Raw genomic sequence first — 16,631 nt, 5'->3', positions numbered from 1 at the left:
ATCTAATCATCTTGTACAGCTCTTGCCAAACTAACAGAAAAAAAAATCTCCCTAAACTTTAGAGATGGCTGGTGGGCAAGGTGGTGCACACCTGTAATCTCAGCTATTCAGGAAGAGGATAACAGGAATGAGGTATGAGGTCTGTTAAGCACATACACAAGACTCTATTTGAAAAACAACCTAAAAGTGAAAAAGAGCTGAGGGCCTGGTCTAAGTGGTAAGGCCTTGAGTTTAAAAAAAGCCTCTAGTAATATAAACATGTTTACTTTAGAGTTCTATTTTAAACAGAGCAAATGCTTCTTTGTGTGATGATAAGGACTAAATGTCATATCAATCAGGGAAATTTGAATGTGAACTGGATCTAGGTGGCACAGAGGTTATTGATCATTTTGTTAGAAGCATATACTTATACAAGTAAAATGCCCTTATTTTTATGCATATGTTAATTTTGTAGGGATAAAATGTTATAACATCTCAAATGAGCTTTCAATTTTAAAAGAGAGAGAGAGAGAGAGAGAGGCAGAGAGAGAGAGAGAGAGAGAAAGAGAGAGAGAGAGAGAGAGAGAGAGAGAGAGAGAGAACAGGCAGACATAATCCCCAGGAGTTTTCAGAAGCAAACATGATTTACTACATCCAGAAGAATGAACACCTTCCTGCCGTGTCCAGGAAGATCTGTTCAGGTCCTTTTAACATTTAGGTTTCAAAGCCATATTTATGTCAAACCACCAGAGAAACAGTAGGAGGGGATAGCTTTCTAGGCATGCCTGAAAACTATGGCTCAGGAAAGATCTAAGTCCCAGTCTCCCGGCCAGTGAGCTGGTGCTCAGGCTACATGTTCACGAATACCTTATTTCAGGTGACTTCATCATCCTGCGCTCAGCACAGGAAGAGCAGCGCACCTCCACCCCCACTCCCAGACTCTCCTCTTTGCCTGCTTAGCTGTTCTCAAGAGTAGTCCAAGCTGAACTGCACCTCACACAGCCTCACTCCTAGCGTGGGCTGTGGCTACCACCATCCCTCTGATCTTGACATGATCTCCCCAGTTTGCTCCCCCCATCCTAAGAGTCTGAGCTCAATTTCCCAAGAGCGGGTGAGACCAGATGACTACTTAGAACGGAGCTTTGCCAGAGGTTTGGAGATTACCAACTGCAAATGAGATACCGATGCTGAGGTCTAGCTGATCCTCGAAAGGGCTCTTCCAGGGACTCCAGAGCTCCTTGTACAGTGTTGTCCCTCCTTCAGTCCCTCTCCCAGCCACCACTGCCTCTAGGAGGCCAAGGCAGATTTTTATGCCTCCACATAGATACCGGAAGCACCAAAGCATCCTCGAACCCAGTACTTGGGCTGAGAAGGACACCTCATCCTGTGATGCTAACCTCCCTGCAGCCATCTGGGGTGGGCTTTCCCCTATGAGCACCATCAGGGTCTTAGATGCAGGCAGTACCACTTGTACCTGTGGGCTAGCCCATATCCACTTAGCTACAGAACCTGGCATCTGTCCAGTTCAGGCTGAGACAAATCCATGCTGATTCCCCCTGCAGATTAAGGAGCTGTTCTTCCCTAAATTCCCTACAAATGCCAGGCAGCTCAGTGCATTCCACATTTATAACCAAGCCAAGGAAACTTCCTCTTCTCCCTGCCCCCCCCCCCACTCAACCCGCCCCCGACCACCCTCCATGCCTCTTTGGGCCACTGTGTATATAAATCCCAGGACTGGTTCTACTTCCTATCTCTAGACGTCAGGAAAAAACATTTGCACTCCATTTATCAATGACTGACCATCCCCATGAGCGCACTAGCTGGGTAACTGAATAGACGTTTTTCCTGGGGAATTTCTCTACTCTTGGAGGATTGAAGATTTATTACTCCAGACTTTCACATGAGAATTATTCCAGCTTCTGCATCAGGATTTCAGATTCTTCTGGGCTTAACATAAACTCTAAAAGCAGATGTTTCTACTACCTTGAAATGGAGAAAAAAATCCTTACAAATGTTGGTGTATAAACAGTGTTTGTTATACAGAAAGACGTGGGATACCTATGTGAGCTAATTATCTTTTCAAGCAGGGGTTCAGCAAAGTTTTTTATAAAGCACCAGATAGAGCCAGGAGTAGTAGAGCATGTCGTTAACAACTACGTGGTTATGGAGGCCGGGGAATTGCAGTTTGAGGGCAGCCTGGACAGAAAAAGTCAGTGAGATCCTATATGAAAAAGCCTATATTCATTTCCACTGCTGCACTATTAATAGCCAAGTTGTGGAAACAGCCCAGATGTCCTACAATAGATGAATGGATCAAAAAAAGAAAAGGGGGGTACCTATATACAATGGAAATTTACACAGCCATTAGAGAGAATAATATTGTGTCATTTGCAGGGAAATGGATGGACCAAGAACAAATCATGTTAAGTGAGGTAAACCAAGCTGAGAGAGACAAATGGTGCATATTTTCTCTCATAGGTGGAAGCTAGATCTAAAATACACTGGAATATCATAAGTTATATAGGTCTCAAGATATTCACATACAGTGAGCCCAATAGAAGACATGCTTAAGAGAGGAACAGAAAGGTACAATGCCTATGTGCGTCTGATCATACAAAAGAATAATGTATAATAAGCCAAGCCTGGTGACACATGCCTGTAATTCTAGCAACTTGGGAGACAGAATAGTGTGGACAAAGTATAAGACCTGACACAAACTAATTAACTAAATAACTGACACTAAAAGCAAAAAGACTGTGGGGTGTGGCTCAAATGGTAAAAATGGTTACAAAGCAACTGTAAAATCAGCCTTCAATGTCTAGAAACTCTAGGGGGAAAAATAGGTCAGACAGTAATTATTTTAGGCCTTCTGGGTCTTTCAGTGTTTGTCAGCTAACTTCTCTGTAGTTAAAGATAATTAATTAATTAATTTAATTAATCATAGACTTTCTGGTGTCTTGTGCCTGTAATCTTAGCTAATCGGGAGGCTGAGATCTGAGAATCATAGTTCAATGTCAGTCCCAGCAGGAAAGTTTGTGAGATTCTAATCTCCAGTTAATCACCAGGAAAGCCAGAAGTAGCACTGAGGTTCAAAGTGGTAGAGCCCTATCCTTGAGCAAAAGATCTCGTGATATTAGACAAGATTTGAACAGTTCTAGTCATTTAAGAACCCAGAGACAAGGACTGGGAATGTGGCTTAGTGGTTGAGTGCTTGCCTAGCATGCATGAAGCCTTGGGTTCGACTCCTCAGTACCATATAAACAGAAGAGGCTGGAAGTGGCTCTGTGGCTCAAGTGGTAGAGTGCCCAGGCCAGACCCTGAGTTCAAGCCCCAGGACTGGCAAAAAAAAGAACCCAGAGACAAACCATGGCTGCTGCTTCTTTCTCTTTTATCTTTAAGTAGTTATACAGAGGAATTGCCATTTAACAAAGACATATTTATGAGTACAATATGTCTTGCTCAAAATCACCCCTTTCAACATTCTCATCCATCCCTCCTCTACCCACCCCTTCCTCACTTTTCTTAATTTTGTAGGTTATAAATTGGATTCTTGACTACATCCTCCCCCTCTTTTCTTCATTGGTCTGCCCCTTTCCCCTTGACCCCACCCCACCCCTTTTAAGTAACCACTGCCTGGTATTTTATTTTGCTGAACTTTAACTTTTTCTAAGGAATTATACTACTTGAGTTCTCCCTTGAATCTTAACCTGTATTTTAAACATCAGATGGAGAATGGCTGAGCTGATACATGCAAAGTCATCTTGAACTGACTCTGCCCGATAGCTAGTTTATTTCCTTAACCTCACAGAATAGGCTAAAGAGAAGATATAGCCTGTTTTAAGAGAGTTATTTGTATTCATGGCTCTAAGAAACAGGGATACCATAGGTAAGCTCTGCACGCAAATATATATATATATATATATATATATATATATATATATATATATATATATATAATTTGACCTTCACCCTTCTCTGCCTTTTCCCTTTTAACATCCCAGGGTTTTAATACAGGCTGCTGAGATTTCCTGGTGTTCTGGCATAACAAAGTGAGATCATATCCAGCTTTGTGTTCCCTGAGGAATAAAAGAAATGTTTCATCATTTCAAAATCTTGAGCTTGTTTGTTTAATCCTCATAGCAACTCTATGAAGTACTAAAGTGGGTAGGGCCTTATCTCCATCTTTACAGATAAGGAAACGAACCAGAGGTTGGAGCAAGATCAAACCACTTTTCCAAGTTCACACAGATTATAGAGTAGCACCTGGGGCTGATGAATTCCATTCCAGGATATTCTACTACCCAGGGGTCATTGCCTGGAAAAAAGAATTTGAGGGAGGGAGCCTTCCACAAATAACTGTGTTATTCATTCAGTCAGCACATCTGTTAGGTTTCTGCTATGTATTGAGTGCTGGTTGTACACTGGTTGTACACTTGCCTTCATGCAGCTTACAGTCTAATGAGAAAGATGGATGTCAGTGAAACTATAGATTCTAAAAAAATAAAATGAAAGTGAAGATTGCAGCTGGGCATGATGGCACATATCTGTAATGTCAGCCACTGCAGGTCACAACTGTAAGATGAATTGATTGGTGTTTTGAAAAACATGTCTTCCTGACCAAGCCATGAAAGAATGAGGGAGAGAGCAAAAGAGGGGACGGGGCTAATGCTCAGTGAGTCCCAACCATGGCTGATGAGCCACGTCATTGATTATTCATTCTTTGATTATCTATTGCCTAATAAGGAGGGCTATCCATTCAGTATAAGTCTGAGCACTGTCCTAGGCATTATCCAGGGAGAAATTCAAAGTCTCACACTGAGGTTGTTCACTTTGCTCCTTGCATCCTCTTTGAGGATGTACAGGCGTTTCATGCCTCCATTACATCTGGAGAAGGATGAGATTGGGTCTGTCCTGCCAAAGCCCATCCTTGGTTCTCTCTGTGCATTTGACTTCTTTGCTCACAGCAGAATGACAGGAGTCATCTATCTTTAACTCCTCATCCATTGTGTTGGATCCATTGTGTTGAATTTTAACTTCAAACACAATGCTGAGTGTCTGGGTTGTTATGTACATTCAGAATTATGGAGCACAACAAATGCCAGACTGAGGGGAGAACCCCCCCCACATCCCAGTAATGGAGTTAATTTTGACACCTTAACCGTAAAGTGCAGAGGGATTGTCACAAAAACGTGGTTCTCCGGTGGGTAGCAGCCTCATCCGAGAGCTCTCTGAGGAGTACTTTGCCCTTGAATTATTATTTTTAAAGCACACTATTGTTTAGCCCAAGCACTGCTTCCTTTGTAGCTTGATATTAAAGTTCAGATGATGACTGCTTTGGCCAGGAGCCTGCGTCTCATGGTCTCCTCTTGAGATGAAGAAATCATTTCCTCTCTTATATAAAGAGCTAACAGGTGGCCTAACTTCCAAGCAGAAACTTAAGCTTCTGTCACTATTTCTAGGCCACAGCCAACCTCAAAATTCTCCCTGGTACCAAAATCAAATACAGTGACGACAGGGATGTATCATAGGAGAAAGAACATACAAAAGAAACAAAGACAGAAAAATCACATAGTACATTAAAAATAACAACAAAGAAAAACCTCTGTGTCCATACCTTGGGATTCATTTCACTTAGCATCATCTTATACGGTCATATGTACATTTGATCTTGGTACCTTGCGCCTTGTATGTATATTTATCTAATTTGGGGAGGGGAAGGGGAATAAAAAAATGCTGAAATGAGGATACAGGGTGATCCATTGCAACAATGAGACTCACAAGACACTGTTGGAAATGAACTTTACAACTTTGGTGGGGGAGGTGGGGGGGTAGGAGAGGGACGGGATAATGGGAGAAAAACAAAGGAAGGGGTAACAATGCCCCACAAGAAATGTACTCATTACCTTACTGATATAACTGTAACCTCTCTGTACAGTATCTTTACAAGAAAATAAAATTAAGAAAAAAAAAGTTCTCTCTGGATTTCAGAAACAGTTTGGCCCTTACTGGTAACTAGAATACTGTACGTCTTTTTCTGCTCAATTTGGGTGCCACCTATTGTACTCTTTCTCTTTGTCTTTTAGCTCCACTAAAAATCTACAGTACCCATTCCCTATATAGGGGCTTCATAAAGCATCACGCTATACAAGAGACTCAAGGAAAACACAACTTTTAAATTTCTAATCTGCCACCAATAGCCTTGGTAACCACAAATAAAAGTGACTTGCTAGAATAATGGCACACCAAAAAAAAAACCAAAGACATAAAAAATGCTAGTGCATTATTATGTTCCACAGGTATGACTGTCCAAGCTGGGCACCAGTGGCGCACATCTGTAAGCCTAGCTACCAGGAGGCTGAGATCTGAGGATTGTGGTTCAAAGCCAATCCAGGAAGAAAGCCCATGAGACTCTTCTCCAATTATCACCAGAAATCTGAAAATGGTGCTGTGGGTCTACCTTGTAGAATACTAGCCTTGAGGAGTAAAGCTCAGGGACAGTGCCTGGGCCATGAGTTCAAGCCCTACAACTGACCCCCCCCCAAAAAAAGACTGTCCAATTACTATCAAGTTTTTTTAATAGCACTTCTGAGGATTTCTGTGTCAGTCCTGTTGCATGCGCTTTGTGATGTCTGAGCACACTGCCTCTCTCGTTTGTCCTGAGCACAACTTCCAGGAACAGGAGTTTCAGAAGTAGACTGTGAGAGATGGTCCTCTAGGTTTCCCAAGTGGAGATGGTCCAGCCAGGTGAGAATAAGAGGAGCGTGCTGCCGTGCCTTCCCTTAGTACATGACGGGGCGGTGCCGCCATCAGTGTCATGCCTGGAGTCTGGTCACCAATACGTGTGTGGTGATAATATCATCCCCCAAGGCAGCAAAAGCTGATTTGGGATAGAGGAGGAAGAAGACTCTTACTGTCGCTATGCAAAGAGAAGCACATGTGCTCATTTAACCCATAAATAGATTTTGTGTGTAGTACTAAAACTTCATGGATGTGAATGTTTGAAAGGCTCTGAAGGAGGAGGGATGCCAAAAATGAAAGAACAAGTTTTGCCAGGCACTGACACGCTCAACATATTCCTACGTGGAGGGTTTTATTTTTTGTTATGAGTGACAACGATGTTTTTTTCTGATCCTGAGAGCCAAGAAAAACCACTATGTCTAAGGTGGATTCTAAGGAGACGACTTGATGAGCTCCACATATCTCTAACACACAAGCCAACCTTTGAAATGGGTTATTGGTAGCAGGAAGATAACATGAAAAACTAGAGCTCTTCCTGCCATGTGGAAAGTTTGGAGAATAACAACAACAATGATAACAACAACAACAACAACAACAGGGGATCCAGGAAAGAATACAGCTCAGGCTTTGTGGCAATATGGAATCACAAGCCAGCGTCTTGTCTTCTTCTCCTTGACTTGGTGCTGGCATGATAATGAAGTGCCATCCAATATGATTGCTAGGCATTACCAGCATGGTTATATATATATATATATATATATATATATATATATATAATTTAATTCAAATTCAATTCCTCAGCCACACGAACCACCTTTGAAGTGTCCACTAGCTATGTGTGGCTCTGGCTACTTTGATGGACAACAGCAAAGACATTGGCCACTTCCACTTCACAGGAAGTCCTATCTAACACTGGTCGAGAATTTTGTTGCATATGGATGAAGCCCAAATGTCATAGCGATCATACATATGGTCTTTAGGAATCTAGGTGTGTTACTTAGCCTTTCTGAGGCCACAGCTTTCTCCTTGGTGGAATGGGATAATGATGTCTCTTAGGGTTATCGTATGAGTCAAAGGTTATTAATATGAATTAAAGATGACTGGTTAACCTGCAGTCATTGCTCGGTGTGTATAAAGTCTATTACCATAATTTTCACCATTTTTGTTATAATTATAGTCATTATGATTTGCAGGTGGGTGTTAGAACGCTTGGATACATTTTTTTTTAGTCGGTTATGGGGTTCTGTAACCTGGTGGCTTGAGCCACCAAGGTCTGGCTAGAAACACATTTACAATTATTAAATTCTCTAATGTTTCTGTGACAGAAGAGGTTGAAGATTAAGCTGTTTTCTCTTCCCCTGTTCTGCCCTTCCCCTTTCATGGTCACCGCCCTGATCCCTAGTGGTATATTATAAGCTTTCCAAAATTTGGATTTGGAGGGCAACTATTACACACACACACACACACACACACACACACACACACACACACACGCACACACTATCATTGTTGACTAAAAACATAGAGCGAAAACTGTAGGAAAGTACAGTTGTTGATTTTTTCTTTTTATTATTGTCTTAAGTAGTTGTACAAAGGAGTTGCCGTTTAACAAAGCACTTTATGAATACAGTATATCTCGATCAATATCACCCCTTGCAATATTCTCACCCATTCTTTCACCCTTCTTCATTTTTTTGATGTTGTTGTTTTAGTCGGTTGTAGAGCTTGAACTCAGGGCCTGGGCACTGTCCCTGAACTCTTTCGCTCAAGGTTAGTGCTCTACCACAGCTCCATTTCCAGTTTTTCAGTGGTTAATTGGAGATAAGAGTCTGGTAGAGACTGGCTGGCTTCGAAATGCAATCCTCAGATCTCAGCTTCCTGAGTAGCTTGGTTACAGGTGTGAGCCACTGGTGCCCAGCACTCTTCTTTTTTTTTTTTTTTTTTTTTGGGTCCGGTCGTGGGGCCTGAACTCTGGGCCTGGGCGCTGTCTCTCAGCTCTTCAGCTCAAGGCTAGCGCTCTACCACTTGAGCCACAGCGCCATTTCCGGCTTTTTTCTTTTTGCTTATGTGGTGCTGAGGAATCAAACCCAGGGCCTCAGGCATGCAAGGCAAGCGCTTTACCACTGAGCCACCTTCCCAGCCCCCCAGCACTCTTCTTAATTTTGTAGGATATAAATTGGTGATATGAATGGATTTCTGATACATCTAGGACTGAGAGATGAGAAAGCTGAGAAAGAAAGCTCTTTTTTGTGACTATAAGGTATAATTACTCATCCTGACTTGCTCAGGATGTATTTGTTTAAGATGTTTCCATCAAGAATCTCATTATTAGGAAGGCTTTAATTGCCAGTTGAGTCCTGAAATACCAGCAGAGGCACTAGCCCATGGCCAAATCATTAAGACAAATGAAGACATATTAACATATGCTGGAAATAATTATACACATAGATTTAATTTGTCTCACTACTGGAAGAAAGTCCTGAGAGGACACCAAACACACACTGAAGAACAGTACTGCAACTACCCAGTGATGCTGGCATTTTTCAGCACCTTAGACATCTGCCAAAAGAGAACACTGTACCCAAAAAGGCATCATATGTGAGGTCAGGTATATTACTGACATTTGATCACTTCGCTGAGACCAAAGACCTGACAGAAGCATGGAAGGGAGGAAGGATTTATCTTGCTCATGATTTCAGAGGATTTGGTCCATAGTTGCTTAGCCCTAGATGCTTGGGCAGAAACTTTATTCACGGTGGCATCAGCATTTGGGAAAGAATCTTCTTCATCTTATGATGGACAGGAAGCATAGAGAAAGACAGACAGACAGACAGACAAGACAGATAAGAGCAAGATATCCCTAAAAAGCTGCCACACTCCCTGCACTGACCTACTTCCTCCAATTAGGCAGCCTTCCAAAATAGCATCAACAGCTGAGGACCAAACCCCCAGTACACAAGCCTATGGAAGACATTTCAACCATAGTATCAGGGCTGGGGATGCGTATGCAGTTATGGTTGTATGGGATTCTATTAAATTGGTGATTTTATTGAGTCTTTTTTTTTTTGGTGGGAGGAGGTGGAGTTTGGGGTTGTTTGTTTTGCTTTTTGTAATGCTAGGATATAATCACAGGACCATGTTAGGTAGGCAATCTGCCACTGAACTATTCCCTAGTTTCCTAGTTATTCCCCCCCTCTCTTTCTTTCTTTCTTCCTTTCTTTCTCTTTCCTTCCTTCTTTCCTTCCTTCCTTCTCTCTCTATTCTTTCTTTCTCTATTCTTTCTTTCTTTCTCTCTCTATTCTATCCTTCTTTTCTTCCTTCCTTCCTTCCCTCCCTCCCTCCTTCCTTCCCTCCTTTCTTTCTTTCCTTCCTTTCTTCCTTTTCTCTCTTTATTTCTTTCTCTCTCTTTCTTTCTCTCTCTTTCTCTCTTTCTTTCTCTCTCTCTTTCTCTCTCTCCTTCTCTCTTTCTCTCTCTCCCTTCCTTCCTTCCTTCCTTCCTTCCTTCCTTCCTTCCTTCCTTCCTTCCTTCCTTCCTTCCTTCCTTTCTTTCTTTCTTTCTTATCCTAGGGCTTGAATTCAGGGTTAGGCACTGTCCCTTTTTTGCTCATTGCTAATGCTCTATCACTTGAGCCACAGTTCCACTTATAGCTTTTAGGTTAGCTGAAGAGGAGAGTTTCACAGACTTTCCTGCCAAGGCTGGCTTTGATTTCTGATCCTCCGAGCTTAGCCTCCTGAGAAACCAGGATGACAGGTATGAGCTACCGGGCACATACTCTTATTTCTTTTTAGCCTATCATTATTTTTATAAATAACTATACTAATTATTTCTCAAAATAATAGACTGAAATAAGGAACTCAAAATAATGCTCTAAAATGAAAGAGGTACAGTTTGTAATCATAAAATATGCTTAGCAAAATTATATGTTGACATTTTTGTTGGTGTAGTTTTTTAAAAGATCTAAAAACAAGATCACTCATTCATTTTTGAGTTGTAGCCTTTAGTTTCTCTTAGACATTTTTGTTGTTCTTGTTATTGTTCTTTGTGTATTGTTACTTTTAACTATCTTACCATCAGGAAAAGAAGTTCTCCTCAGTACACCAAATTCTGTTGTTTGTTTTTCAAATGAAGAAGAAAAATAGTATAAACTCCATCATCAAAGTTATGCTAGGAAGTGGCCAGACTGTCACAATATGCTCATCATTTCCTGGATACCGTTATATCCCAGAGGTTGGTGTCCAGGCCCTTTATAATAGCTTAGGGTGGCTGCTAAAGAGACAAGAGTACCTTATCTCCAAATACTAATTTTCAAAGGAGCAATCCCCAGCCCAGGGAATTGTATATTTAGAATGGGAAGTGACTGGTTCTACTGCCACAATAGTGATCGCTTCCTTGTAGACTTTTTCCTGCCCCTTGAATGGATACCATTACATGGGAAGAGCATAATTCCCAGTCACTAAAAGCATGGAGGATCCTTTCATCAGGAGGACCTGTGTGTCCTCATGGCTGTATGGGTTTACTACCCCCTCCTTTGGATTGAATTGTGACAGTCTCTTCCTTTATCTTGCTACCATGTGCTTGAGGCATTTCAGTCAACTATGGGACAATTCAAGCATGTTGAAAGTGCAAACTCATTTTCCCTGATCATCATGCGACTCAAAATGTAATCCTTGGTTTAGAAATCATGCAGAGCAGAGTCTACAACTTCCAAATGACAACTTGCTATAACAAAGATGCTTTATTTGCTTCTCAGGTTCTCCCTGTAGAAATCTAGTTAGAAAGCATCATTTGACATATTTATACAAACATTCTTGACAGAAGGCAAAGATTTCTAGCAAATACAGATGTATGCCTTCTGACCCAATACAGCTGTCTATGATGTTTCAGACAAGCCTCTCAAGTCTAGGCAATCCTCAGTTATTTTACTGGTAGCCAAAAACTATTTGAAGCTAGATCTAACAACATGGCTGCAAGTCTCTCTTCAATTGTTGTGATTCTGGAAATGGTTTATTTGTAACCTTTCAGACAGAAATTTTAAGATGTCTCACAACAGAAGCCATACACAATGAGGTTGTTTACCTAGAAGCAATTTGAAAATTACCAAAAAGGCAGGAACTACACTAGCCAGGATGGATAATGAAATTACTATGATTTATTATTGAATTAAGCCCTGAGACCATCTAAAGATCCAGCAGTAAGGGTGTGCATAAATGCATTATGTCACATGCCAGCATATTGTGTGGTCATGAAAATGATCCTCAGGTAAGTTTGCAACAATGAGGGGAAATGCTTGTACTACAGTATCAAGGATAGAGTAGGCTAAAAACTATAACATTATCTCTTCTGTGTTTACCATAATTCAGGGGAAATATTGGAAAAGTTATCAGCATATGGTTGTGACTTGTATTTTCATCTTATATTTCTGTCTTTTTGAGGGCAATTATTATGAATATAAATACTACTTTTATAATCACACAAAATATTTTTCCCCCAATGGATTCAGCTATCTGTCAGAAAAGGCAGAGAGGAAGACATTCAGGATTTGTGTGATTCTTATGATATGATAAAGAACTAGCTCAGTTCTTCAAGGTAAAGTTTTCCTTGATTCTAAGTTCCAAAACAGGTTTGTCATAAAGTGTAGAGTGACACCACGTACATATCTTGATGTGGCTCTCAGAGCAATTGCATAAGAGAAGGTTCCTTGTGACCATTTCAAGATTGTCCCCAAGAAAAGCAGAGGGCAAAGCCATGTGAATGAACCTGCCCAGGAATTTGTACTTCACTGAACTTCTACCTCAAATTCTGCATTAAGAATTTTCAAGAACTTGAAAATTTCTACTTTGTATGTGCGTGTGTATGTGGGTATATGTGCATGTAAATGCACACGTGTGTGCATGCCAGTAATGGGGTTTGTACTCATAGCCTGGACACTTAGTCTTATAGGCCCTACCACTCAAGCCACAGCTCCACTTCAGTATTTTTGGTGATTAATTGAAGATAAGAGTCTCACAGACTTTTCTGCCTGGGCTGGATTCAAGCCCCAATCCTCAGATCTCAGCCTCCTGAGTAGCTAGGATTATAGGCATCAGCCACCAGTGCCCAGTTTCAAGGGCTTCCTTTTGTTCATTGTATTTGATCCTAACCAACTGGGAGAAAGGGGGTACTGGGAGAATCTGCATCTCCAAATGACTAGGCTTCAACTTGGCTCTCCTCTTCCTTCAGGTGTTGCTGCACTGGATTCCAATGTATCTGGAAAAATTGGTCTGCGTGCTGTGGTATATTACTTCTGCACAACCATCATTGCTGTAATCTTAGGTAACACTTGTTTCTAAAGACTTATTCCTCTGCATAATTGTCACTTTTTTATTCAAAAAATAGTCAAGCTTTTAAAAATGCAGATTATCCCTAACTATTTTGTCTTGAAATTGCAATAGCAGCTTTAATGTGAAAATACATTACTGACCGAATATTAGCCATCCATGTCCATCTTAAAGTCTCAAGGAATAACTAGAAAGTGAGTGACAGTGCTGTTCCTTGTCAGGATCATTAAGTAGAAGGAAGTGAATTCAACAGCTTATATATTCTGAAACCAGATGATTAGTCCATAAGAGTAAAGTGGATTTATAAAATAAAGTGCAATTGTAAAATATTGCCAGTAAGATAACTTTTCAGTGCCTTTCCCATTTCACCAAAAGCTAATGGCTACAAAAGTCTTGGGAAGTCTAAATTTCATTGATAAAGGGGACAGTGTTCTAAAAGGGAGGACTTGCTCTTGTACTTTAAGCCTGGTTTTGTCAAGAAAGTTTGGTCCATCGTTTGTAATCTCATGGGACATTTTAAGAAGGAAGTCCAGAGTGGGGAGAAAGAAAGCAAATGTGCTCTCATGTTGCAGCTAGCTTGATCCATGCAGCCCTGCTTTAATGAATTGATAAATTTGAGGATATGGTTTGGTTTTAGTGGCATTAGGCCCCCAAAGCCTGGATGAAGGCAAAGCCAGATATCCTCAAGAGGTTCCTGAGATAAAGAAAAAGATGAGAAAAGAAAGATACTGCTTTATTATCAGATGGCCTTATATCCCTTCTGTAACTTTGAGATCAGGAAGAGAAGACTTCCTATTTGTATAGATAGGACTAATATTCTCTAATTGCCCAGTGACTCTTCCTACTAGCAGAAGACAGGACCCATACTACACTCCAAAGTCCTAACTCTGGGATTAACATTTCCCTGTCTTCAGATTTGGGGCACCTATCTGGGGTGGGAAATGACTTGGGGACTTTTTTCTTTTCTTCCAGTTAAATAATCTCCGATGCCCAAGTTTTCCTATAACTTCACAGAGTCTCAAGAGACAAGGCTCCATTATTTCCATAGGTCCCAGCTGGGCTTCAAGACGTAGATATTTCTTTAGTGTAGACAGTTTTTCCTGTGACAGTAAACAGAACCAAACTTCCCTGTGTCTTCATTCCACCCCCTGGAGGACACTTTCCCACATGAGGGCTTTCGAGATATTTGAAGGCCTAAGATATGGAAAGAAGACAAGACAAAGTTTGCTAGGGGGACAAGGTTTGTCCTTGGGAGAATGAGACTCTGTGTAAATGTTACAGAAATATATCAAAGAAACTTCCAGGGTTTGGAATATGAAGAACCTTAATTCACACACCTACCCATAGATCAAGATACATCACATTCATAAACTACCATGTTGAATTGAAAGCTCTTTGGTACAATTACTAAAAGATCATTTATTTTATTTTATTTTATATTTTGTCGGTCACGAGGCTTGAACTCTGGGCCTGGGCGCTGTCCCTCAGCTCTTCAGCTCAAGGCTAGCACTCTACCACTTGAGCTACAGCGCCACTTCCGGTTTTCTGGTGGTTTATTGGAGATAAGGGTTTCATGGACTTTCCTGCCTGGGCTGGCCTTGAACTGCCATCCTCAGATCTCAGCCTCCTGAGTAGCTAGGATTACAAGCATGAGCCACTAGCACCAGGCTAAAAGATCATTTTAAAGAAAGAAGAAATCTGAGTGCTATGGCTCATGCTTGTAATCCTTGCTACTCAGGAGACTGAGATCTGAGGATCGCAGTTCAAAGCCAGCCTAGGTAGGAAGAGGCTGAGATCTGATCATCACAATTTAAGGCCATTCCAAGCAGGAAAGTCCATGAGACTCTTATCTCCAATTAACCACCAGATAACTGGAGGTGGAGCTGTGGCTCAAAGTAGTAGAGAGGAAAGAGGGACAGCATCTGGGCCCTGGGTTCAAGCCCCACAACCAACAAAAGGAAAAAGAAGATAAAGAATATTGAAGAAAAAGAAATCAAGGATGAAACAATATTTTTATCAGCAGATGTTTCCAGAAGGAGAGCAGGAAGGATAAAAGAGAGGAAGGAGGAGAGAGAGAAAGGGAGAGAGAAAAGGAAATAGAAAGATAAATCCTTCTGCTTATTCGTTTCAATGAAAAAGTAACCAAGGCAAACACTAACTTCTGAGCAATGGGTCAGCATTTTGATTGGACGTCAGGAGCCCAAACATTATCTGTCTCTACCTTGCCAACTGGTTCCAAGATAAAACACGTTGGGTGCCATGGAAGGTTCCTAATACTCTCTGGATACTGTCCTTGGTCACAGGTATTGTGTTGGTGGTGAGCATCAAGCCTGGTGTCACCCAGAAGGTGACAGAGATCAACAGGGTAGGAAGCACTCCTGAAGTAAGCACAGTGGATGCGATGTTAGACCTGATCAGGTGAGAGACTTGCTGACACAGGACTTCCTGGGTGTGCCATCTGTGTAGTTTCTTTAAGGCTCCATACCTGGTTGAATGCTCTGATGTTTCTGTCTTGAAATGTGTCATTGGTTATATCCTATAGTGCATCTCCATTTGCCCTAGACCTCTCAAATTATATAGCCAATAATTTCTGTTTGCAGAACCATAGCTATAAGAAAAATGGGGGAAAAAACAAGCTCCTATGTGAGGATTTAAGATGGACAGAGATACAGGAGGTGTACTTGTATATAAAGATGCTGCAATGGGTTGGATGATAAACATACTTGGAGAAATTCATTGAGTTGTGTGGCAGAAGCTCTCTTTTCTAAAGCAGCCAGAGCCAGAAAGAAGTCAGTTCAGTGAAAGTAGCAATTAAAACAGAAACTCTTAAAAATGCTATAGGGTAACACATGACATATTTTTCTTCCACTTGAAACTTAAATGCATTTATTCACCAACTTTTTCAATGTAGGGCCATTGTCTTTAAGTATGTCAATTCATTTTTATTTCATCTCATTTCTGCTGTAAATACTATCCTTATGAACGTGTCATCTACAGCTTCCAGATTTAATTTCTATAAAATAGAACAATAAAACACGTAAGCTGAGAAAGCTAAAAAATAAAGGAAGCTAAGTGCTAAATTCTTCCAGTTTTCCTCCCCACTTCAATTGTCTTCTCCTACCTGATTTAACTGCAAAAATTTTCATCACTGGCGTTTATTGATTTTCTAGGCATTCAGCTTAATGTGTTTTTGTTTTGTTTTTGTTTTGTTTTTGTGTCCATTGTGGGGCTTAAACTCTGGGCCTAGGTGCTGTCCCTCAGCTCTTCAGCTCAAGGCGAGGGCTCTACCACTTGAGCCACAGCGCCACTTCTGGTTTTCTAGTGGTTTAGAGGAGATAAGAGACTCATGGACTTTCTTGCCTGGGCCGGCTTTGAACTGGGATCCCTAGATCTCAGCCTCCTGAGTAGCTGGGATTACAGGCGTGAGCCACCAGCACCCAGCTTCAGCTTAGTTTTTAGTAGAAAGCAAGCCTTCTTTTTCATATTCAGATTTCTTGGGTTTACATAATGTTTAATTCAGCAATCATGATGAAACTTGCAATCAGTATTATGAATTTGAGACAAAATTCAAGAGCCTGTTGTGTGATCATGTTGCC

General features: G+C 41.1%; 1 protein-coding gene across 1 annotated transcript in view; it reads left to right on the top strand.

Annotated features, from left to right (window-relative positions):
• The window catches only part of Slc1a1 (solute carrier family 1 member 1), an 80,579-nt gene that overhangs the window by 43,900 nt on the left and 20,048 nt on the right, over nt 1-16,631 (top strand). Inside the window, exons 3-4 of the mRNA XM_070035663.1 lie at nt 12,938-13,030; nt 15,339-15,453. Of these exons, the coding sequence (XP_069891764.1) occupies nt 12,938-13,030; nt 15,339-15,453 (208 nt within the window). The remainder of the gene's footprint in view (nt 1-12,937; nt 13,031-15,338; nt 15,454-16,631) is intronic.

This window comes from Dipodomys merriami, unplaced genomic scaffold (assembly GCF_024711535.1).
Source record: "Dipodomys merriami isolate MVZ:Mamm:240054 unplaced genomic scaffold, mDipMer1.0.p SCAF_26, whole genome shotgun sequence".
In the NCBI taxonomy this organism is placed as follows: Eukaryota; Metazoa; Chordata; class Mammalia; order Rodentia; family Heteromyidae; genus Dipodomys; species Dipodomys merriami.
The sequence above is the reverse complement of the archived record's forward strand: the minus strand, read 5'-3'. Positions and strand labels throughout refer to the sequence as shown.